At 39.7% G+C, this 25,175-nt stretch overlaps 1 protein-coding gene across 4 annotated transcripts in view; it reads left to right on the top strand.

Moving 5' to 3' along the window:
- DIP2A (disco interacting protein 2 homolog A) overlaps nt 1-25,175 on the top strand; it is a 136,987-nt gene that overhangs the window by 32,815 nt on the left and 78,997 nt on the right. For all 4 annotated transcript variants that reach the window (XM_068947663.1, XM_068947664.1, XM_068947665.1 and 1 more), the window contains exon 2: nt 2,673-2,744. In XM_068947663.1, coding sequence (XP_068803764.1) covers nt 2,673-2,744 — 72 coding nt within the window. The remainder of the gene's footprint in view (nt 1-2,672; nt 2,745-25,175) is intronic.

The raw sequence follows: 25,175 nt of genomic DNA, 5'->3' as shown, positions 1-25,175 counted from the left end.
CAGTGTCAGGCTTTCCTACAGAGCTGCAAAAAGTCTACAGAGATGCTTTTTGACTCTTGCTAACGTGGTTCAAGGGAAGCGCTTTAATTCAGCGTTCCTTTTTTATTCAGTAAAACCCATGAGGTCGCAAATGCAGTGCGAAGCAGAAGTTTGAGAAGTTCTAGCGTAAATGAGACTTTCTTTTCCACCCTGTGTTTTGATCTGTGATGGCATACCTCTATAGCATACCTCTTCAGTTAGGGGTGATTCTTGGCAAGGTAGCTGATCTACACAGAGATTTGATATAAGGATTACTTAAATCATTCCTGGAGCTGTGAAAATTGTTGTCCTCGCTGAAGTTACGGTATGGCAAATTTGTCTCATGTACAACATTTATAGCATTTCCTGGGAGAGAGTGCTTTAGCCTTCCAGATTACTTTTAAGATGGACTGTTCTCCCTGTGAGTGTTTCTTATTTGTTTTTTTCCCTGTAGCTGGAAAAGATGCATTTTTGGTATGTTTTTTGTTTGATTGATTTTTCTTTTCTTTATGCAAATGATTTATTTAAAGAGTGTACTTTGTCATGTTGTTCAGCCTTTCCTAGCCGCAAATCTGGTTGGACAATTTTGGTTTTGTTTCAGTTTAATTCTTGTATCATATTTTTAGTTTTAACATCTACTAAAAGTTTTTCTGCTCAAGAAAAGTGATATCCAAAGTATTTTTGTTCTCAGTGCAAAGCTTATGACAAGAAATATTTATACTCTGCAGAATATTTTGCTTTGTTGTATTTGAAATAATGGCAATGATTGAAGTGTTCTGGAATTTACCTTTTTTCTTACATCTATTTTGAACAATATCTTCAACCTCTCATTGCCTGTTTTGCATATTGTCACTAACTTATTGGTAGATGTGCTTATTCACTTCTTAATTGATGGTGATGGTAGAATGAAGTGATTTCTGTGTTAGTAGTACCTACTGGTGCAGGAGGGAAGTGGGTATTTGAGGAAATGTTTAGAGCATGCACTGCTGCGGACAACATGAAGAAACCCCAATGTATTAAGACAAATATTCTGGATGAAATTACATGACAGGTACTAGTAATATAGTTGGTTTTGGAAATATTTTATAGCCTTTTTTCAAAGGTAATGAAGCATAGGTGGATCATGATCTGTCTATCTTTGGATTGTTTTTATAACTCTTGGTTTTACTGGGTGCTTGGGTACCTTCCAGATCTGCAGTAGATTGTCATTTCTTACTAGACATCTGAGAATCAACATCGGCGAGGCCTTGTACATGCCTGGTCTGGCACAAGAGTAGTATTTTGGGAGTTCTGTCAAATGCAAAACCTAAACCCATTCAGTCACCAGGTGTGCTAAGGCTCACAGAAGCTTTTACAGTTTCCAGGCATCAGGTTTTGATTCCTTGTCTCAATAGGACCAGGAATAGTTTTGGTTCTGGCAGAAATCAAATGGCCTGTGGTAGGCCGTTTTACTTATCTGTATAGTTCAATTTGATGGGCTCTTTCACCAACATGCTGCTGGAAGAAATGTGTTGGAAGCAAACCTCAAAATACAAAGATTTTACTTTCGGGTCCCAGTCAAAGTCAAGAAAACTGCCTGCATACAGGCTTGTATACAGTTCTAAAATTCAGCTTATATTTTAAAAATATTTAACAATGTTTTTGAAAATATATTTATGCCTGTAATTGTGATTATGCTTCTGTGGGGAGGCATTTCCTGAATATAGAGGGATAAAAGTCCACTTTGTCAGTGGAGCTGTGTAGTATCTCACCTTCTCTGTGAAAGCGTGAATTGTGAGAAGTGGGGAGTGGTTTTAAGGTTGAATTTCAGATCACTATCTTCATGTCTTGTCTATGCTGAAATCTAGAGAATGGATGAAGATCTTTCATAAGATCTTATATTAGACTTGCTGCTAGTTTTGCCTGAAGCCTTTTTGTTCTGTTGGTAGAAATATGGAAGGACTGGATTACTGAAGGTCTCCAGAAATTGCTTGTGGGTTTTTGCAGCAATTTTCCTTTTATTCTAGTCTGTACTGTGCAAAAAGACACGCAACCTGTTAACAATGAAGCCTGTGCAATGTGGATTTAAAATATGGTGTCAGATTACAACTGGGAATAAAAACTACTACTAGAAACAGGTCATCACCTCCTCGAATTTGAAAGAGGAGCCTTTGACATGCCGTTTTGTACGGCGTAGACAGTAAGAGATCCTGAAGTTTTAAAAGGTGCTGCGCAGACACGTGCTAAAGCATGTCCTCTTAAGCCTTGGTATTGTAAGCATTTCTGATACCACAGAACGGTGCGGAACGGAGCGCGTTGCCTGTGTTGGTTTACGTTACGCTGCACATCTCTTGCGCTGCTGTGGAATTGCTACATTCTGTGTTAACGGCAAATATGTCCAGAACCAGGCTCTGCGCAGGTGCTGCAGACAAAAAACACCGTCCCTGTGTTGTATAAATCTGAAGTTTAAGAGTTAAGACTCTCGTTTTTGTGTTGTGGCCCGATAACGCTGCATGTGTGTGTATAAAGTCGTGAATTGTTTCTTTGACTTGCCCAGGTCTTCGCTGCTAATTTGACTTGTTCACAGCTAATGAGTTTAGTCAGAGGTGTCACGTGAACGAGAAACCATTAAAAACTGTTCAAAGCAATATGAATTTATTTCTTTGTTTCTTTAGGAGACATCACTCAGAAAGGATATGAAAAGAAAAGGGCAAAGCTGCTAGCACGATACATACCACTCATTCAAGGTAAGAGACTTCATAGGTTGCATCTTTTACACTGAATTTGTGAAAATGTAGAACAGAAAAGTCCTCATTATTAATTCATCCATTCTATTTAATGTTACTTGATTCAAATAGCATCCAGCCAGTAGTAAAAAAAGTACCATCTCAGAGAGAAGTATAAAACAAGACTGAGGTCTAAAATCGTTTTTAACACTTTATGTGAAAGGTTAAGTGGTAAGTAGCATTTTCATCAGCAAATTTCCTTTAGTTTGAGAACGAAATCTAAGACCTTGATAACTGTACTAATGAGTGAGTTTATTCCTGAAAGCAGATCTGCCTGTTTCATTAAATAAATACACTTGCTAGTCAGTTTGTGTTCTCTCTTTCTCTCCTTTTTTTTTTTTTTTTTTGTTTAAACAGCATTAGCACCGGACATGCAGGTAACTTTCAAATGTGGGAGCAATAGCAGACTCAATTTTGTAGCTGGATCATGGGTTTTTTCACTTCTGTCAATAAGTTACTTAAGGCTTTTAGTAATTGTTATTTCCTTTCAAAGACTTACCTTTCTCCATGTTTTCTTCAAAATAATGACTTTTCTGCTGCATACTTCAGCTAGTTATTATCAGACTTTTGTCTTCAATGGCAAAAGCTAGTTCTCTCTCGCGCGCGCTCTCTCTCTTAAATTAGGACACTTAGATCACTCTGTGTCATTGTACTCTGGTCTTTAATAATAGCCCGAGGACAATTTTTCCATAGGTTAAGAAGTTTTTATTAAGGTACGGCAAAGTGAGAAGGCCAAGAAAAGTGGAATTGGTAATGAGACACTATAGAGGAGAGAAAGAGAATTACAGATGTTATCTTACATTGTTAGCCTTGTGCTCTTAGGTCACAGAACAGAGAGGGGAAATGCTGTGACTTAATTCTTGCTGTTTCGGTTCTGATTTACTGAAGTTATTGATCTGAAGCAGGAATGAGCATCTCTGGTCAGCTCTATGCAAATAGCTGAGCTGGGTGATAGTTTTGTTTGCTCCTAAAATCTCGGTGCAGCAAGTCTGCTATTTCTCCAGTCTCCAAGCTGGATAGCCCTTATTTTAAGGGGGCAAAACCCCCCGTCGGCTTTGTCATAACTGATCTGGCAGCGCTGCTTACTCCTGAAAGCTTTTTTCACGTGGTTTCAGCTTTTGCTGAGGAAACCTCTACTACCTCAGGCATTTGAAACCAGGCCTTTAGCTTCTCCTGGTGTGTGGGAATGTAGTGTTCATGGATTGTATAATCTCCCAGAAGATTTTAAGGTAGTGCTGCCGTGGGAAAGATTCTGCCGTCTGGGTTCTCCCTAAAATGTCTTTACTGTGCATTCTGATATATATTGGATTCTCTCGGGTAGAAAAAGTGGAATTAACTTTTTGAGGTTGATGTGCTAGTTCTAGTAACCTCCTGTTCATTCCAGGTCACAATGAGTTTCTGCTGACTGCTGAATTGTGGTAGCTTTACAGTGCATGTCTGGCATATAGCAGTTGCAATATGATCCTAGTGTGTCATCATGCGATCTTTTTTATGGTGTGCTTTTCTTATTTTCTCTCTCTTTTTATTAAAAAAAAATTTTTAAGATCAGCTGTAACTTCTCCATGGGAAGGTAAACTTATAATCCTCTGTAGACTATGCAGGACCCAAGTCATCTATATAAAATGGTGACTTAATTTTCTGTTCAAAATATCTGGTGCCCAGAATCAGCTTAGCTCAAGATTTTGAGATCAGGCTTAAGTGTGGATTTGGAGTGAGGATAAACAGATACTAAAAATATTTTTTCAATTGACTCTGTCTACTAGAAAGTAATTTCTTTGGATTTCTGTCTCTTGTTTTAATCATAGGTGTTGATTTTTTTCTGGCTTCTCTCTTTTCTGTTAATAGTGATTTTTTTTTTTTTTTCCTCTTCTCAGCCCATAAATAGAGAAGCTGTTTGCACAAATGGTTCAAGTTCTGAGCACTCAAGTGTAGCTTAGAAAAGCGCAGCACTATGTCCTTCAGTAATTTTTAAGCTAACTTTAAACCTAGGGTGCAGTGCAAAACCATCCACGTTCCCCTTTTCTGCATGAATCCTACTGGCTCTGCATAACAGCTCTCACTGTTTTAACAACATCAGGGATGCTTCTAGGCTTTGGTAGCTTAAGATGTGGCAAGTACTTTTTCATTGTAATGAAGTGATCCCATTAAAACAAAGCTGAATGGAATTCTTCAGTGTTTTGCTTCTAGCAGCACTTGGAAAACTCCCTTACACTAGTGGATGTGAAGATAATTGCTGTATGAACACTCTCCTATGCTAGAAATATGCAGGGTTTGCATGGTTGTCAGTCCAATCAAATTCAGTTCTGTCTGGCCTAGAAGTCTTCTATGATACACGTGTAACTTCAGAAAGTGTTTTGTTATGTTATGTTTAGGTAACTTGCTTATTCAGGGACCCGTCCAGCTGAAGCAGTGTATGAGATTGCAGAATGGACTTGTTAGATGGCTTGGCGGGAGGGAATAAGGAAGAAAAATAGTGTAATGGCACTTTTTCAAAATATTTTCATTGAAGTTTATCTTTTATACTTGAGGTTTTCAAAACAGCACTGTCTCATTCAGGAGAACTGACTTCATATACTCAAATTTAACACCTTAACGTTCTGGACAGTAATATTAGGAAAACACATCCTAAGGAGATTGCCATTGTCTCCTAGTTTTCCTAATGCTCTCTGTGATCTGATATTAGGCCTTTTCTCAACTATGAAAGCAGTGGTATAATTTAGACCTTAAAATTTAGGCTGACATAGGGAACGTGCATTACTCCTCTGTCCCTTTAGGCTTTCTACTTCTGAAAAAACTTATTCTTGTTCATCCCGTTCTTCCCTAATCATTTTAAGGAGTGGACTAAAATTAGCTTATTCTATGTTTTGTCCTACTTGCTTGACACCGTATTTCTTAAGTAGCAGATTACCTAATTTGCTTACCACTTTTGCTTAGCTTTGCATTAAGATGACAGGAATCTAGCTTTAATATGCTAAACAGAGTGGGTGAGCTATCTGCCTGTGAGCACAAAGGACAATACTTTGGCAGAAAGATTGAGTTTGCTTAAAACCCTAAGCTCACTTCTTATTTCAGTTTCCTGACACATGTTCCATTAACACAGTTCTAGCTTTGAATTTTATTAATTGACACAGCTTGAGCACGGCTCAAATTAATGTGTTAGGAGTCCCAGTGGCTTTGTGCATGGAGTAATTTTTTTTTGATCATTAACAGTTTGATCATAGGATTTTTTTTGTTTTTTGCTCAGTAGTATTCCTAGTGGGATTCATTAAGTTTCCTGTTATCCATCAAGGTTTGCTGACTGAGAGATGCCAGTGTTTTAAATATGAAGAGATACTATTCTGTGTTTTCACCTCCCCCAACCAATAATTCATGTCTTTATAAAGTTGACTTAGTCTTCATTTCTTTCATATGTACTTTCTTCTTTTATTCTCTGTTGGTCAGTGAAGTAAAGATTGCTTATGACCAATTAATTTTGTCTGGTGTTTGTACGTCAGTACTTCCTTGAACTTCACGCAGCCCGACATCTTCCTTATAACGCATTGCTAGCTAGCTCTGCTTGTGTTCTTAGGAAGTTTTAGCTGATAGGAGAATTCTGCTGATTCGTAAGGCTTTTAGAAAATGTAGGTTGGCCAGTGGAAATGCTAGCAAAATCTAAGGAATAGAATTCCTGGTGAGAGGCATGAAAGTAGACGAATGCAGGGAAAATTGTTTGAAATACAAGTTTTGATTAGATTAAGTTTAAGAAAGGTGAAAACATTAGGGATATTGTGGTAGGACTGCATATTGATATGGTTATTTATAAAGGGGGAACAAATGGTGGCACAGGTTTGGTAGTGACTCTGCAAAGAGATGGCTTGGAAGTCTGCTGTAAAGTCACCAACTTAGGCTTGCATATGGATAGAAGACTGTGGGGTAAGTGATACTTCTGACTTCCTTGTTAGAAATTGGAAAGCGAATATAAGTAATCATAGGATTCAGATTTACATGGGTACTTTTTTTCCTTTGGGAGGTTTTTGTTTGTTTTTTAAATAATTATGAATCAACAGGTTGTATAACCTTTTTGACTTAAAGCACAGTCACCTGCTCATGAGATGCCAATTCTGGAAGTGTGATTTGGCATCTTAAACCTTCTCAGCTGAAATGTAAAAACTAACCATGTGAGAACTCTTATTCTTTTTCAATGCCAAGTGAAATGGATTGGATTAAGCTTCTACTGTAATGTAGTAAAGGTATGGATGAATATGTGGGGAACCAGATCATTACACAGGCAGCATTAGATAACCTCACAGAGAGCTTGGTGAACAGAAAAAAGAGAAATGGCTATAAAGCATATTAGCAATGAACAGTAAGAAAGAAATAGGCAGGAATAATCCCATGCAGCAGTACAGGCTGGGGGTTGACCTGCTGGAAAGCTGCTCTGCAGAGAAGGACCTGGGAGTGCTGGTGGACAACAAGTTAAACATGAGCCAGCAGTGTGCCCTAGTGGCCAAGAAGGCCAATGGTATCCTGGGGTGCATGAGGCAGAGTGTTGCCAGCAGGTGGAGGGAGGTGATCCTGCCCCTCTCCTCAGCCCTGGTGAGGCCTCACCTGGAGTACTGTGTCCAGTTCTGGGCTCCCCAGGACAAGAGAGACATGGCAGTCCTGGATAGAGTCCGGCGGAGGGCTACCAAGATGATTAGAGGGCTGGAGCACCTCTCCTCTGAAGAAAGGCTGAGAGAGCTGGGCCTGTTCAGCCTGGAGAAGAGAAGACTGAGAGGTGATCTGATCAACGTGTACAAGTATCTGAAGGGGGAGTGTCCAGAGGACGAGGCCAGCCTCTTCTCCGTGGTGCCCAGCAACAGGACAAGAGGCAATGGGCAGAAACTGAACCACAGGCAGTTCCATCTGAACCTGAGGAAAAACTTCTTCCCTGTGAGGGTGACAGAGCATTGGAACAGGTTGCCCAGAGGGGTAGTGGAGTCTCCTTCGCTGGAGATATTCAAAAGCCGTCTGGATGTGATCCTGGGCAATATGCTGTAGAGGACCCTGCTTGAGCAGGGAGGTTGGACTAGATGATCTCCAGAGGTCCCTTCCAACCTAAACGATTCTGTGATTCTGTGAATAGTAGTATTCAAGAGTGAAGTTTCCATATGTTCTGTTGTGCATTCTAAATTCAAACATGCAATTATGAAGAATTAAAGGAAATGCTAGATTTCACATAGAAACCGTAAAACTACATAGTTATGGGCAAATACTAATTAAAATGCGTTGTTTTCCACTGATTCAACCAAACAGATGCACTATACAAGAATAAAGTTGAGTAATAGCAGCCCTTGACATTAATCTGACTTTTGTCAGTCATCCTCCATCACCCAGATCTCTGACAAAACTCTGAAGAATGTTTAAACTGTATCTGAAAGATGAAGCAACTCAGGGTATGGGCTAGCAGGAACAAATTTCACTGCCCCTGAGAAGAGTGTTATCAGTCACTGTAGGCTGTATGCTCATGTTACCAGCTGTAGTCACTCTGCTTATAAAAAAAAAAAAAAAAAAAAAGTGCTGAATGTCTTTTAGTTTGTCACAATGATAGTTTTCACAGATTATAGTTGACCTTGTGTCTTATGGACAGATAGAAATGACACAAGTGTCTTTGAGAGCTGCTAGGCGTTCTGTCTATTTTTTTTCTATTAAGTTTCAGGAACAGGTAATTTTTACCTGTAAAGTTTTAATTGTCACTGACATGTTAAAAATTTCATCTCGGGTAGTGGAATATCATGATAGGTTATTGAAAGTGAAATAAACCTTATTTCTTCTTTGCATTCATATATGATGTATTGGTAAACGTAGGTTTCTTTTTAGTGGTTACCCTGCTGCTACCTGAAATTAGCTGGTACTCCATTGGAAACCATTACAAAACTGTTTCAACCAAGGGGAAAGACAGAATAAGATCCTCTGAGTTCTGACAGCAGCCAGCCAGTCACTTGGAGGTAAAAGTCTGTGTTCCCTTTTGTTAAATATGCATTACTGTGGAGCCCCTAGCACAGCTACGCTGCTAATTTCCTATTCGCCTACCGGGTGGGAAGGCTATTTCTTTAAGAAAAATATTTTCTGTAGTTTTAAAGTCTCAGCCAGCACAGCTGTTCCAAGAACTGCCTGTCCCTCTAACCTCCTGGTTCTGCTGTGCCTTTTCCTTTTTTTTCCTTTTATTCTCAAAGCAGAAGCTTTTTTCCTGTGGCCTAGAAAGAAATATCTCCTCTGCATTTCTGGTGGGCTAGATTCTGCTAGATTCTTATTTAGAGACAGATTCTGTAGCTTAGCAGTACTGTTAATGCCGAAAAGGTTATGTGCTGTATCTTACCATTTCAGTTGTTCCGCCTGTCGCTGTTGCGGAATCCTGATAAAGGAGCTAAAGAGAAATTTGTATGCCTGGAAAGTCTTTTTTGGTCCTTCCCTGCCCCGCTTCTCCAGCCTTGCAGGTCGATCTAATTAAGATATTGCCCCTTTATTAGACTTGCCTTGTGAATATCCTTAAATTGTTAAGAGTTGCAACATTACATTATGTTGTATTTTGCTATACTGGTCAGGAATTCAGTAGAAGTAGCTGTACCTACTGAATCTCAAGGTTATTTGACATAGCTAAAATTTGGAATGTGAGTCAACTCCAGAAGTAGTATTACTGGCAAACCAGAGCATTTTTACTCTGGTTATAGGAAAATGTTAGTCTTTCAGCTGGTTGCCTCATAGGCTGTGGTAGCATTTACATCTGAAACGAGTTCTGACTTTCTTGACTGATGCAGATGTCAGGGTTTAGAAGCAAGCAAAACCACCTGAACTCTTTGCAGCCTCTTGTTTCAGCCACTACTACATCACAGGCAGCCAAGGAGTTGATTCTTTCAGCTGCCTTAGATAAGGGATTACGCAATGCTGTCCAATCTGCTCATTTCTCAATCCTCGTACCATTTTGTCATTGTCATGTCAGCCGTATGGCTTGGCTTAAGCTTCTATGTGAATTCTGGCAGTATGTGCTACGTTCCACTAGTTTTTTCAAGTGTGTGTGCTTATCAGATCTCCGGTTCTCATTGTTGCTGTTGCTTACTCTGGCAGAGTACTCTGGCGTGCTAATGTGCTTTGCAGTTTATACTACCTGAGGATCTACCTTCTGCAAGCTGTGGATGAGAAGCAGTGTTCAGAAGTTACAAATAAATGAAGTGTGGGGGGAAAAATCCTGAAAATGAGTTTTGAACTGGATACAGAGACCAAGTCACTAAGAATATCTTAATCTAGAAAGTCAGATGGGCAAGCCTTTTTTTTTTTTTTCTTTTTTTAAGAAAATGCCATAAAGTCATTGACCTTTTCCCTGTGTTAATTTGTGATGTCTTTGCATGAAGGATTTGGTCATTAAGTCTTCAAAATACCAACTAGTGAAAAAGTATAGCAAAAAATAGCTAAAAGCTGAAGACCTATTTTTCAGCTGTTGGAAACTCATCTCTGGAGCAATAGGTAGGTCAAATAAAGTTCAAAAGTACTCTGCAGCTGCTCTTAGAGTACTTGTTACTATAATATAATAATATAAACTCGTTCTTTGAGAGCTCTAAGGTGTTTTCTCCCCCCTAGTATGTGCTTTTAATAATCTTGTAAGAGTAAAATACTCCTCCCGGAGGATAAGATGCTTTGACAAACTTTGTTGCCTAAATGAATGCTGTATATTTGGAGAAAAGAGATACCTATGTATACTTGTGTTTTCCTGTTTTTACAGTTTGTGAGGTCACTGAGAACAAATTCTAAAATTATTCTCTGAGTAATCCAAGAGAGATTTTAGTTTGGTAGCTAAAAACACACTGGGAGAGCTCTGCTGGTGATATTAAAAAATTGGGTTGGGTTTCCTTTTTCCAGAAGTTGTTTCTCTCGAGCAACTTCAGTGGTGACTTTTTTTTTCTCCTCCCAGAAGTAGTTTAAAAAGTTACTAGAATGTAGCCGAAGTGTTGTAAAAGTTTGAAATACTTTAATAATAATAAAAATTGTCAGGAGAACATGATAGTATTGATGATCTTAAAGATTCAAGAGCAGTGCCAAGCCAAGCCAAAGGAAAAAAATGAGAGAAAATCAAGCATGAAGGATACATTGGTTGATTTCCATCTAGTCCTGAGATGGCAGGGAAGACATATAATGGCATGAACGTAATTGCTCCTATCTAAGGGTATGGTTTTGCATTCAGTAGTGGATCTGCACTGAATCATTCAGTAATACAGACTTGTTTTGGGTCAGCTACACAATTTCAATTGGCCAGAACGCGCGACAGCACGTTCATGTTGGCCTTTTTAATGCTGAGAGGGCAGAGCATGCCTCATCTAGTATATAAACTCTATTCAGGCAAAGTTAACTTTTCAAAGTTTTTTATGAATAATTTGGACCAGCAGAGCAAGTGTGTATGGGACCATTTCTTCATCAGCTGTAATGAAGCTACTCTTAACTGTGGCATCAGTCTTTCAAGACCTTCAAGTTGGAAGCCAAAGCTTGTCTTTTGTTTCAGTTGCATCAGTTTCCAAAGAAAATATTACCTGGCCTTCCGTTTATCAGATCTTTCAAATAGATATATATATTTTTTTTTTTTTATAGTGAATTGTCTGCAGTCAGTGGTGGACTGACAAGTCTGGAGACTCTTCTATAGTTAGGAATCTGATTTCTTGTAAAAAGTATGTGTTTTCCTCAAAAGGACATCCATTGGCATTACTGATTGGATTGCTTGTGAAGACACCTTTTAAAATATGGATATCTTTCCATTGTGAACTAGTCTGTCTATTAGTCCTCACCAAATTGTCATGTCCATTTTGGTACGTGATGAGAAACTGTGCCAAATTAACACTTATAACTTTCACCTCCTGCTTTCCTCCGATCATCTCTTTGACTGTTAGATTTCGCATAAAGTTCCAAATGTCTATTTTAATCTTGGTCAAATATATTTTTAAGATTACTTTTATGGATTTATCTTGGAAGAAAATTAAAGAAGTAGTAAATTAAGCATAGTACAACTGCCCCTGTTGCTTTATCAGTTATTGATAAGTAACAATGTAACAAACATAAGAAAACAGGAATGGAGAATAAATACTAAATTAAACCTGCTTCCACTTTGTGTATTTGAAACAATACGTATTCTATGTTTTCCTCTGAGAGCTGTTATTTACGATTCATTGAGCGTTTGTGAACCCTGAGTGTTAGTCCAGATTCTCAGTAATTTTGAGAAAGCCTAGATAAGTGAAATCTGAAACAAAGTATAATCTCCTGCCACTGTATAAAGGACAAAAAAAACCAGAAGCCCAAGGTTTTGAGGGCAAGTTCTCAGTATCGCTATCCAAAAAAATTAACTGTTACCATGCTTAGTTTTGCATCATTGTTGATAGTTAGCAGAGACTTGCTGTCTTGCAACTTGCCTGTAGTTGATATTCAGAGACTTGTATGTCTCTGTGTACTTTTTCTTACAGTAATAGTGTAGCCAATGAGAACGAAAATCCACAAATTGGTAACCAATAACAAAATATTCAATTTTTTTCTACTATTCATTATTAAGAAAAAAAAGTCTATGAAAATACTTTTGAAAATGCAGAAAAATGATGCATAGCAGCAGATCACAGGTTAATTCATTAGGTTAAATGTAGCCCTAAATGTTGCATTTTCTAGGTATCAAGTAACCGAAGAATATAGCTTCTTTAATATAGTGAAAACATGCCTGTGAATAGATTTGATATCTTAATATTATGAGATCTATACATAGTGTGCTGTTAAGATCATGAGGCAGATTAAAAGGTATCAGTTAAGCCAGCTTTTCATATTGCTCTCACCCGAGATGCACTAAAGCATACTGAGATATTTCACTTTTGTTACTAATGCTTTCTTATATTTCAGTTGTTATATATACATAATTATATATATCGTTTATATATAATATATATAATAATATATAATTAAGGTAAAATAGTCTTAAAGGAAACAAGCTGATCGTCTTTTTTTAGGTTTTAAAAAAAGTTCAGATTTTTCTAAAATAAGGACGAGTGATTTCAGCTTGTTCTTTCATAGATCTCTAAGGAGCTCTTTGAGGCCTAAAAAAGGAATGCTATTCAGCCAGTGTCCTTTACTTGTTACTCTGTACTTGTTAGTCTGTTCTCAAGAGTTGATATTTTCTGCCACATGAACATCTTTATAAGCATGGGCTTTATAAAGGCAGTTCGAAATTTTAAAACATGACCAGTATTGTCAGTGGTAATTTTGCTTGGTAGCCATGTGATACCAAGTCCAACAGGCTTTTTTTTCCTGCCAGCTGGTATGTCTGGTGCAAATGAAGAACCTTTGGATGCACAGGAATTGTATGATGGTGGAAGAGATACTATTTTTCTGCACAAACCTTGATATGATTTGGTTTGCAGTTTCCTCTGCTCTGAGCTTGCCACTGGTCTTTCTTTTGTTTAGGTCATTAAAACTCCGAAAACGTTAATAAGCTTCTTTATCTTTTTTTCTTGTGTAGTTTTTCTTGAAAGCAAATGAACTAGCTGTGGCACATGCAGCAGAAGGAGGGGTTATGTGCAAGGAAAGCAGAGGGAGAGTTTATTCCTCAATGTAAAATGGGTTATGTAAGTTGGATGACTGCCCCAAAGAATCATACTGCAAAACTCCTCAAAATGTTTGCAGAAGGGTGTGGTAATTGCCAATGTGAATTAGTTACATATTATTTCAACAGCAGAGAGGTTCAACAAAGGGCTTATCGTAACTAAATGTGGAAATATCAGTGCCAGCCAACTTTCCTAGTTTGTCTAGAGTTGTCCTAATTGCTTAGAACTAGTGTTAGTAACTACATCCTGACTAGTTCCCTGGGTCTTGTCTGGGCAGGAAAAACAGCCATAAAATTCCTTTTGTCCTTTGCATTTGATCATATATTGTGCTGAGTAGGAGATTGGTGTTGGGTATTAGCTGAGGGGCTTCTGTTCTGAACATATGCAGGTGCTACTCTGTACTTTCTACATTAGTGTTTCTCTGCTGTAATTTTCTCTGAAGAAGTTGAGATGCGAGATTGGAATGGGGAACGGCCCCATGTGGATGCTACTGGCCCTGCCCCGTAGCGCAAGTCCCTCTTCCCCATCGTTTTCCAGGCAGTACTATGGGAGCATTAGTCTTGATCGAGCTTCAGCAAAACATGCCTGGAGGAGACTCTTGGAAAAAAGTAGAGAGTCTGGGAGGGCCTCACTAAAAACGAAAAGATGAGAACGTTGTAGAAGAAAATCATGTTTTTCTTGGATGGGAGGGGAGGAGGTACCATAAAACGTTGAAAAGTGAAATCACTATAAAATGGAAGAGATCGTCATCTACTTTGTAAGATGGGGTGAGGGATAGTATCTGCCATGATTGTTAATTCTGCTTCCTTGCACTTGTAGACACTGTGATGCTGCTGCTTCTCCCTATGCCCTTGTTACTGACACCTGCTGCACATCACTGATGTCAGGTGAAAAGTTTCAAGGCCTCAGTTAGGGACATAAGGGCCCTGGTGGTCTTTTTCCCTAAGGATAGTGACTCAGTATGTTCTAGGTCCTCCTTCATTTTTTTTCTCTCTGGAGGTTGTGAAGGGTGCCACAGCAGTCAGGAGGTTTCCAGTGGTGAAAAACTCTTTGGCCATCTTTCAGAGGAATTTGAGAGTAGGAACGATATACTGAGGGGTGAAGTCCTTCGCTGACATTTTTTTTTACTGTAGTTACATGGTGGGACAGAGGCTGTATAACTACATAGCTCTGTAGGTGGATGTGTGCAGTCATTGAATGGCATGAGAAGAATGAGATTGAGAACTGGCTGGATGGCCGAGCTCAGAGGGTTGTGGTGAATGGCGCAGAGTCAAGTTGGAGGCCTGTGGCTAGTGGTGTCCCCCAGGGGTCAGTCCTGGGTCCAGTCTTGTTCAATATATTCATCAATGACCTGGAGGAAGGGGCAGAGTGCACCCTCAGCAAGTTTGCTGATGATACTAAACTGGGGGGAGAGGCTGACACACCAGAAGACTGTGCTGCCATTCCGAGGGACGTGGACAGGCTGGAGAGGTGGCCGGAGAGGAACCTCCTGAAGTTCAACAAAGGCAAGTGCAAGGTCCTGCACCTAGGCAGGAATAATCCCATGCAGCAGTACAGGCTGGGGGTTGACCTGCTGGAAAGTAGCTCTGCCGAGAAGGACCTGGGAGCGCTGGTGGACAACAAGTTAAACATGAGGCAGCAGTGTGCCCTTGTGGCCAAGAAGGCCAATGGTCTGCTGGGGTGCATTTAGGCAGGGTGTTGCCAGCAGGTGGAGGGAGGTGATCCTGCCCCTCTCCTCAGCCCTGGTGAGGCCTCACCTGGAGTACTGTGTCCAGTTCTGGGCTCCCCAGGACAAGAGAGACATGGCAGTCCTGGATAGAGTCCGGCGGAGGGCTACCAAGATGATTAGAGGGCTGGAGCACCTCTCCTCTGAAGAAAGGCTGAGAGAGCTGGGCCTGTTCAGCCTGGAGAAGAGAAGACTGAGAGGTGATCTGATCAACGTGTACAAGTATCTGAAGGGAGGGTGTCCAGAGGATGAGGCCAGCCTCTTCTCCGTGGTGCCCAGCAGCAGGACAAGAGGCAATGGGCAGAAACTGAACCACAGGCAGTTCCATCTGAACCTGAGGAAAAACTTCTTCCCTGTGAGGGTGACAGAGCATTGGAACAGGTTGCCCAGAGGGGTAGTGGAGTCTCCTTCGCTGGAGATATTCAAAACCCGTCTGGATGTGATCCTGGGCAATATGCTGTAGAGGACCCTGCTTGAGCAGGGAGGTTGGACTAGATGATCTCCAGAGGTCCCTTCCAACCTAAACGATTCTGTGAATGGAGGGCCCCCTTTCTCCCTCCTTAAGATGAAGGGAGTTTCGCAGCTTTCTCTGATAGGGAGGCATTGCAAGGTATGTGTTATAGAGTATTTCCATGCCCAGGTACTTCCTCTGCTTTCCACCATTCTGCATATAACCATCTTGACTTTACCTAGCAGCTCCTTAATTTAGATGAAATTTAAGTTCTAAACTAAAGAAATCTAATTCTACATTTAATCTTGTCCTTCCTCCCAAAGCTCACCCTTCCAAAAGTTCTTCAGTTTGAAAGAATTGGGAGCGGTTTTTTGTTCCACAATTTTCTCGAGTACTTGTATTCTCCATCTCCTGATGTAATTCTGCATCTGGTACCTGGAATGGTTATGTTACCATGAAGATGCTGGTCTTCAGCTTCCTTTCTAACAGCTTAAGTTGTAATCCCAAAACCTTTGTCCTACCTCTCCTGCGTTATTGGTGCCCACATGGACTGTGTCTGCGGGTTTCCTCTCTGATATTTTGCAGGACCATGCTTAATGCATTTTAAAAACTTCTGTCTTGCCACTTAGATGGCAAGCCATCATGCAGCCATTTCTGATACTGTCAGAAATTGAGATAGTTGGTTCACAATGGAAGCATCCAACACTGTAGTTTCCTTTTTCAGTGAGGTTCTTGCCCACAGAGAAGGGACATCTGTTGATTCAAAGGGAGCTCTAGCTGTCTTGGAGAGCAGACACATTTATGGATTCTCTCCCCCCCCCCCCCCCCCCCCGCCTTATCCTGCGGCCTTCTTGCATGGAAACGTTCTTCTTCCATTAGAGCTGCTAATGTGGAAATAGGATTTCTCCATGATGCCCCTGGGTTGTCCTGTTGAACCTCTTCTCAGTAGCACTGTGACTAGTTACTTGGAGGTGTCCATGAAATTCATCTTCCTGAGATGTTCATCTGTATTGGCCAAGTGGATCCTAAGACTGAGGCCCACAAGCCAACCGTGCCATGCATGCTCATGTGCCAGGTGCACAGAGAGCAGATAATTGTTGCATCTGTCCTTACTGGCAAGCCCAATATGTGCAGTCTTCTAAACCTTTTCTAAAAGCCTACTCGGACTTCTCTGAAAAAAAAAGGTCCCTCATGTCTCCTAAAAAAGCAGCCCTCGTGTTCTGATTGGAAGAAGTTACATTGAAGGAGAAAGCGATTCTTCCGACGGGTATCTACAAGAATAAAGGACCTCCCCAAAGGCTGAAGAAGTGTTACTGTTCAACACTTTTGAAGCTCTGAATTTTGGTGCTCGTAGTAAAATTAACTCCAGGTTCATGAGAATATGGGCATCTACACTGTAGCCTCATAATGGTCATTTTATTAGTTTACTGGTTTCTGACTGAACTTATTACGATGTTAATGCTTAAATTAAAATCACCTCTCTCTCTGTGTAAATCAGACTGTGACTGCAGTCAGTGTTCCAGTGCTCTTTTATCAAACAATCTATGGGAATTATTTCACTAGATTTATTAGTGCTAGAGAAAAAGCTTCCATACCAACTTCATTTTTCCTATGTTGTCAGAGTGATTCAACCATAATTAAAACTGTTTTGCTCTTTTCTCTATTTCTCTTACCTACCGTTTCTGCTCCAGCAAAATTGTCATATTTTCAAACTTTCATTTTAACAAAAATGATGATGGATCCTCCTCTGTTTTTGGTTGGGGCTGGTGTGTTATATATGTAAATCCCTACTGCTAATTCTGGTGCCTAATTAAAGCTTCCAACAGTTATCTAGTACTTAAGAAAATTTAGCAGTACAGCCTACTATGACTAGCAGTTTTATATTCTGGACATATGAAGTCCTGAAAATCAAAAGCATATTTGTTGCCTCATGATATTTTTGGTTACCTGATAAATGATGAGCGCGTATTCTTTTAGCATTGCCAAATAGAAGGGCATGTTGTAGACTGAGATTTTGACAGGATAGTCAGCTAGCGTAGGAGACTGGGTTTAAGAGTCTGCAGTCATGGGAACATGCTTCAGTCTCTGAAAAGTGCATGTGTTGCTAACAAGGATACATGACTTGTTTTTTGTATAGCCATGAAATATTTTAGCCACACTGCTTTGTGAGCTGTTGGCCTAATAACCCAGCTGGAATGGGACCAGTTTCGCAAACCATGTACCGCTTTAGTCTGTAGTTCCTTTTCTGAGGAACATGCAATTTACTCTGTTTTTTAAAGTTTCCTTGGGGAAGGGGGGAACAGAAAGAAAAGAGAGAGCGTTTGTGGTCTTATGCATGCCACTGAATTAAAACTTCTACTTTATACTGGTGATGTAAACAGCTGTGTCCAAGGTATGTCCAGATCTTAATAGGCTAAGTTGAATCTTTGTATAGTTAGTCTACATAAAGTATATGAAAATTTAATGTGCTCAGGTGGGTGAGTTTAAGAAGCTGTTTATAGCTTGACTGCTAATAGCTCCTGAAAATATCAGGAGATTGCTGCTCGTGTGTCTTTTTAATTAAGTGATTTTACTATCGCACTGGGAAATCTTTATGACCAAATTTCATAGTGCATTCTTCTAGTTTGGGAGTTTGAATATGGAAAGCAGGGTATAAAATTGGCCATGATTTTTGGTGGTAAACTTTTAATGAAAAGTAGGAGTCTTCCACCATCAACATAGTAATATCCAAGTACAGCAAATGTTTTTGTTTTTGCTACCAAGGGAAGAAACTAAATTTTGGAGATTTCCCTCTGTGTATACAAGAATACTTCAGAGAAATCAGTTCTTAGGCAGGTGGTTTTCAAATCATCTGAACTTCAAGGTCCAAGTCATTCATCTCTCCTCACCAGTTGTTTGATAACCAGTTGATGGTTGCCACCTAGAAAATTGATGGTTAAGGCCACCTAGGTAGTGTAGAGCTTATTAATCACATCCTTTTAAGGATAGTCTTTTTTATGTGGATCTTGTACTATAGAATATTTGATTGGGGATTTAGAGGCTTGGCCAAATATGAATCATGACATAGGCCTTCTGGCACAGTCAAGAGCAAATGATCAAATGCTCTGTAGTAGTACATTAACTCAAAAGATTTCATTCCTTTGGAAACAGCTGGGTAAATACGTTTTATCATCACGGTTTAAAAACCTAAACCTCGCTTCTATGATCCCAGAGTCTTACCTAGAGATAACACATGTCCTATAAATAACGTGGACTAGGATGGAGGATTCATGTGCCCTGATTTTCTTAGATATGTTTTGTAGATGGTAGCGCTTGGCACTCCTTTGTGTTTGTGGAGCATTGCTGCTGTTGTTTTTAGAGACTTTTCCGATATATGATGCCTCCTACTTTGCTCAAACTCCGAGTTTCAATACCTTTGTTGCTGTCAGGAAGAGACTAAAACCTGACTGCATCTATCATAGTTTCCCTTTCCTAATCAGTGTGTTTAAATAGACATCATCAGTGCTGGCTCAGCAAATATACCCAAATTTACAGAAGTGATGTAGCTAACGTCACCCTGAAATTTGATAGTGAAGCAAAAGCTTTTAAGAAGCAAAAGCTTGAGCTAAGGTCACATAGGTGTTCTCCTTACCAGCCTTGTCACAGTGTCCAAATTGGTGTGCCTTTTGCTGTCAGCATCTTCTTTTAGACAGTTTAGTTCCCTGGCAAGATGTGGGTTATTGATTTTTGGTTTTTTGGTTTTTTTTTTTTTTTTGGTCAAGCACTTTCTATGCTTCTGTGTTTTTTGCTGCTGTAGTATGCTTTCTTCAGTAGAAGGGAAAAGAAAGCCCTTAAGTGTTTCATTTTCTCCAAATGGAAATTTCTCAGCTAAGACGCTAACTGTACCCACCGTTTAATTTTGGGAGAGAGATCCTTAAAACTCGGCTTTTCATAAAGTTCATAGAAAGGGAGTTTATTTAGTGAAGAGTTGTTCTTGGGGATTTTTTTTAGCAAAAAATTTCCATCTGCAGTCAACGCAGAGGAAAAAGTTGTAGCATAGCACAAGATGAAGTCAAGTGTAATGTATATATAGGCTGCCTCCTGAGGAATACTTTGTTTAGTCTCCTGCCTTAGGGTTCCTACAAAACCATCTAGAACTCAACCTGATATGTTTTACTTGCAACTTTAGCAAGTCGAGTCATTTTTCTGAGAAGAGCTCTTTTTCTTCCTTTGCAGTTCAGTTACAAACAACTGTTCACATCTAAGAATTTTTTGTAAAGAAATCTGGAATTAACGTGATTGTTATTGTAAGAGCTGCACTTAAGCTAGATACACACACCTTTGATTGAGAAGGCTTTGAGGAGTAGGGGCTGCCCTAGAGATGGTGAAGTTGCAAGGTTAGATGCGTGAATATACAGGTTAGATGTGTGAATATACTACACAGACATGTGCCTCTTCTGCTGTGGTGCGCAGAGTGGTACAAATGGGGAAGCAGCCTTGCTGTGCGCCTACATCCATCCGAAAACCTACTAGGAAAGACCTTACCTCTTCATCTAGATTGTCTCTAATTGAGAAACTCCAGAAAGTTCCTCTCTTTTAGGCCAGATAAAGGCAGAGGGGGAACCAAGAAACGCTGCGTTCCTTAGTATAAAGCTCCCCCGTGTTGTGTGCCAGGCCTTGGGTGGTAGCAGACCGCAGTGAGGCGCTGCGGGACCGGAGGGTGGCAGGACCGGAGGGAGCGTGCTGCAGACCGAATGGACGGCACCCGGCAGCGGAAGGGCGCTGCAGGAGGGCTGGACAGACTGAAAGGCCGGCCTAGAGCCGTGCCAGGAGTTTCCCAGCCTTGTTTTAGTTTCTGCTTTGTCGTATTCCTTTTCCTTTCTTCAGTGCTTTGAACCTATGTTTTTCTTTTGTTGCTTTCTTATTCCTAGAACCAGTCCAACAGCTGCACAAAGACTTAACAGTGAACTACCTAAGATGCACGTAAAGCCTAAAGTTACCTCCTAGGCCTCCCCCCCCCCCCCCAGCGCAAAACTCTCTCTTTAATGTGATACATCTTCTTCTGCAGGCTGTGAATGGCTGGAGGCATGATGTATAACTCTCGACAGCAATGCGTGTAAAATTGGGATGAGTGGATTTTTTGCCATGTTGTTTTAACTGTTTTGGCTTTAATTTTCAGCTTATCTTTAAAACTAGAGAGAAGAGATTTTTGAAAGGTTTGGCTAGTAAACTGGTACAACTCTCTCTCATAAATTAACCTAGTTTAGAAATGAAATTACTTTGAATTTCTATTCTGGGAGATGAGTTTCAGTATGAGAGATTTTTTTTTGCAAAGATAATTAGATTCAAATGTCTAATAACTGTCGCAAAAAAGGAATTTGCAGAGGCATTGGGGAGAAGTCTTTAAAAACTGTTTAGTTACGGTGATGTACTCCTCTTACATGGACAAAATGGAAGAGGCAGGCGGACAGCTGCTCTGCAAGTGTGTTCCCCAGGAAAGTCCTCTAGCAAAGAAGTCTGTGCTTCAGATGGATATGAAGAAAAAAGCTTTTTGAGTAGGAAGAGGGAGACTTTCCAAGACTGCATTTGATATATGCACTTTGCTGAAGTGCTGTTTTGTACAGAATAGCAGAGTTAGTGGATTGTGGCTGTTACCTTTGGCTTTACTTGGAATATTTCTGCTTCCTAACTTGTTTGTAATTGAGTAACGGGTTTCCACATGCTACATGGTTACAGATTTCTTGCTGCAAAATACACAGCCCATTTTTTTTCAGATGAAGGCTGTATGGATCACAGATTTTTTTTTTCACTCTCAAATCAGTGTCTTCTCTCTTCCACGCAGCATTCTGATTTTTGTACTGTGATTAAATGTATATTTTAATTGACATGCACAGGCATAATGTATCAGTTATGGGGAAAAATTTGTTTGTAGGTATAGTTGTATATACACAAAAGAGTTTACAAAACAAAAAAGTACTTTTTATCTGTAGTGTTATTAACATGGTGGTCTTCTAAAATCTGTTGAGCTCATCAGTTGTAATCGTTCCATTGAAAACATGTGTTAGTTGTTGTTTATAGTAGCTTTAGCAAGCTTATGAGACTTCTAGAAAAGTTTTTTATGTGAGCTCAGTTTTGAGTCTACAGTTACAACTTCACTTAGGAGTTGTTTTCCTCTGAATACTGCAAGTTGCTGCATTAATCTATGTTTGTATTGTGAAGTATTTCATGTTTAGTTTAACAAATTGGATTGGTTTTTTGTCTGCGTTGAAAGCAAGTGCGCTGCTTAATCTGTATTTATGGAAGTAGTACTACTGTACTTGTGTTATCCAAAAACTGAAAGATTGCAGAATGCGACTTCCCTAGCGGTCAGAATTTCAGAGCAGGGGAAAAAATGCATTCAAGTTGCTATTCGTGATTTTATTAAGGTAACAGTATAGGTTCAGTAGAGTTATTCCTCCATTGTGCTGAGGTTTTGTTCAAGCATAAAAGACAGATGGCACTTTACCCTGAAGAGCTTGCAGACTCAAGCTGTGTAATACAAATAAGCTGTCTGTTATCTTTTTCTCTTTAAAATTTGTGTCCCTGCATATTTGTTGCCTAAGCTAGAGACCCTCCCCAGCCATGCTGGCAAAAAATCTTTAATGGTATTATAAACTAATTACTGCCCATTGCAATGTAATAACTTTTGCATCTATAAAACAAAATTGCAGGAAATGTCGGTGTTAGCCCTGTTAATTTTGCAAGGTTTGTGGATGGAAAAAACAATTATAATTCCAATATTAATTTTAATCTCATCCTGTAGAAAGTGAGTTCAATTAATTGTAACATGCATTTTACCTAGCAGGCTCTTTAAGATGCCTTTCCGTTCTTGCTTGCTTGGGAGTAAGTTCAAAATGAACGGAATATAGTGATAGTGGAGGGAGTTTCTCTAATGGTAGTTTTTAAAACATTATGTTTGGAAAGAGCTGTCTGTCTTTACTGTGAATGGAGGAGGGTTAGCCTAACTATCCATCTAGTCTTGCTAAAGGGTAAGAAGGTAGTGATTTGCATAGTACCGGAATAAACTAACAAGTTCACCAGGCTTGCAGAACGGGATTTTTCTGGTACGTAATTGTGTGGCTTAAGCTTTAGGTGCAGGTTCTTAGTCACCTTATTTTCACGAAAAAAGTGATGTTTTCCAGGGCTTGTTCTTGGCACTTTGCGTTATGACCTGAAACCTTTCTCTCTGAGAAATGGAAAAGGGAGATTTAACCTACAGAAACACAAGCTTGGTTTCCAGTTGTGCTACTGATTTTGTGTGTGTGTGTGTGTGTGTACCATCCTGACTTAAAGGGAGCTTCTGTAGTTCGTTAATATGTATTTCATTGCAATACAACTACCCCAATTTTCATCCACAGAAATGTGTTCTGTAAGTGCTGGGGGAGGAAAGGGTTCTGCTTTTGGAGCTGGTAAGCTTTGATGCAGTCTTCCGTGTTTGTTTATGGTTCCCCCACCACCACCCCCCCCCCAAACCCCAGTGGCCAATTGGCAATGCTCAAGTTGCACGTGGCTCAGGAGCGTTTCACTGCAGCTTGTCTTCTGTTGGTTGATGTTCTCAGTTTGCTTGTTTTCCTGTCTGAACCTTCCTGTTTTCCCCATACGTTCCAGGACTAAACCCTCGTGGCCGTTGCAGCAATGTCAGGTTATGCTGACCAGCTTTGCAAGACACACAGGATCAGAGTAGGAAGGGGTCGTTGTCGTGGCCTTGCAGGCTCTGTGGTTGCTTGCTGCACATCTGTAGCACACAAAGCTGCAGGAGTCAGATATTCCGGGGTTTTTTCCCCTCTCTCAGGAAAAAAGGCACAAAAAATATCATTCTCATCCTCCTTCATTGCCTCCTTCTCCAAGGTCCTTTGAGACAAGATCACACAAAATTGATGTCATGTTTGGCCCATTTTTGGATGGGGACCCTCCTAATGAAGCCTTACTGTTGTTGCCTGTTTGTGAAACTTTCCAATCTATTTTTGGGAGACTCCCAGCTTAGCTGCTCATCCCTTTTCTCCTCTTCTTCGCCCCCTCACTTAACACATTAGCTACTTACGTCTGTTCTTTTCTTGGCCCAGGCTTCGAGGAGATGGCTTGCCTTAGTTTTTTTCACTGATTATGAATTCGAGAAGTTTGTTTAACTGTTTACAAACCAACAAATCTAGCTGGGCTCTTGATTTGGGGACATGTAAAACTTCTTGATTACCTGAAATGTCAAATACAGTTCTGAAGTGGTTCCACCACTGTTCTGGTATAAGATATATTGAATCAATTCAGTTTGTGTGGTAAATGGGCTTTCCTTTTAGAAACAAGATTCTGTTCAAGTGTTTCAAGAGCTATTAGCTCTTTATATTGGTAAGCATTAAAATATCATATGCTTACAAAGCTCCACATTTGCCTGTTCTCCTTTGGGAACTTCAGTTTCTTTTCTGGCCTGTGACATTTTCCCTATTGGCGGAGTGGTTTGATACATTTGATGCTACTTAGCCCTTCATATGCTTCAAAACTTTTGCTTTTGGAGGGTAGGAAAACTCCCATTAAGTGAGTGTATTTGCTCTTTCTGTAGCAAATTGTAGAAGATAGAAGCACTTTTCTGGAGTTGGGTTAATTTCTAAAAACTCCTATCAGTGTGATTATGGTATGTGACTTCCTTTTATACTACTAAGGCTCATACTTATTTCTTTCTAGAACTTGTGGCTAATTCACGTTTGCAATTGTGAGTATTCAGAACTGTTAACTATTTAGCTGCAAATGGTCTTATCATTTTTTCTTAGGTATCTGTTATGCAGAAACAGGTCCAACCAGGAAGATTTAAAAAACAAAACAAAAAAAAAAACAAAACCCACACTTTTCCTGAGGATTTTGTATTTCAAGAGAGAATATTTGAAAATAGTTTTGATCAATTGAGGTAGAACTGGTATACTTAAACCAACTGCTGATTGAAAGCATGCGCTTTAAAAGTGAAGACAGGTCTTACTGAAAGGTGTTAATAAAAATCTCTTATAAGTACTACTGTCATTACCAATTCATTACTGATTTCTTTCTTAGTACGTGTTTAGGGGGAAGGGGAGGGAACACAAACCCATTGATGGGTATTTTAAAGTATTAATTTTTTCTTCAAAAAGAACTGGCACAACTGCCTCAAGATTGGTGTCTTGAGTTTGCTGAAAGCTGCTTTCTGACATTATCTGGATTTGGAGAGTATTGTTGCTCATTCTAGTGAGGCTGAGAGCAAAAAAGAAGGCATAAGCCCTTCAAGGGAAGTAAAGGGTAAAATAGTGGAAGATGAAACTTGTCTGGTCCAAGTGCTAGTAACACAGTAAACTTGGTGTAGCAGATCTTACATGGATTAAAGACAGTTTACTGTTAAGCTCAACAGTAGGCCAAATAACCAAGGAAGGACATAACTTCATTTTGTACAGGTTAGTACAAAAAAAAAAAACCCTCCCCTGCAATATAGTATCACATGTTTTACATGTTATATTGTGCCTATTGCACTTTCTTCTGAAGATTGTATTATTCACCAATTTCAGAAACAGCATTACAAACTAGAGATCACTTATTTATTCCTTTATTTTTGTTCTGGTGTTTGATTGCTTTCGGTGTGACATGTATCCTCAGAGAGTGCCTGT

Source organism: Struthio camelus, chromosome 6 (assembly GCF_040807025.1).
Source record: "Struthio camelus isolate bStrCam1 chromosome 6, bStrCam1.hap1, whole genome shotgun sequence".
In the NCBI taxonomy this organism is placed as follows: domain Eukaryota; kingdom Metazoa; phylum Chordata; class Aves; order Struthioniformes; family Struthionidae; genus Struthio; species Struthio camelus.
Note: the sequence above shows the minus strand (reverse complement) of the source record. Positions and strands in the feature narration are given on the sequence as shown.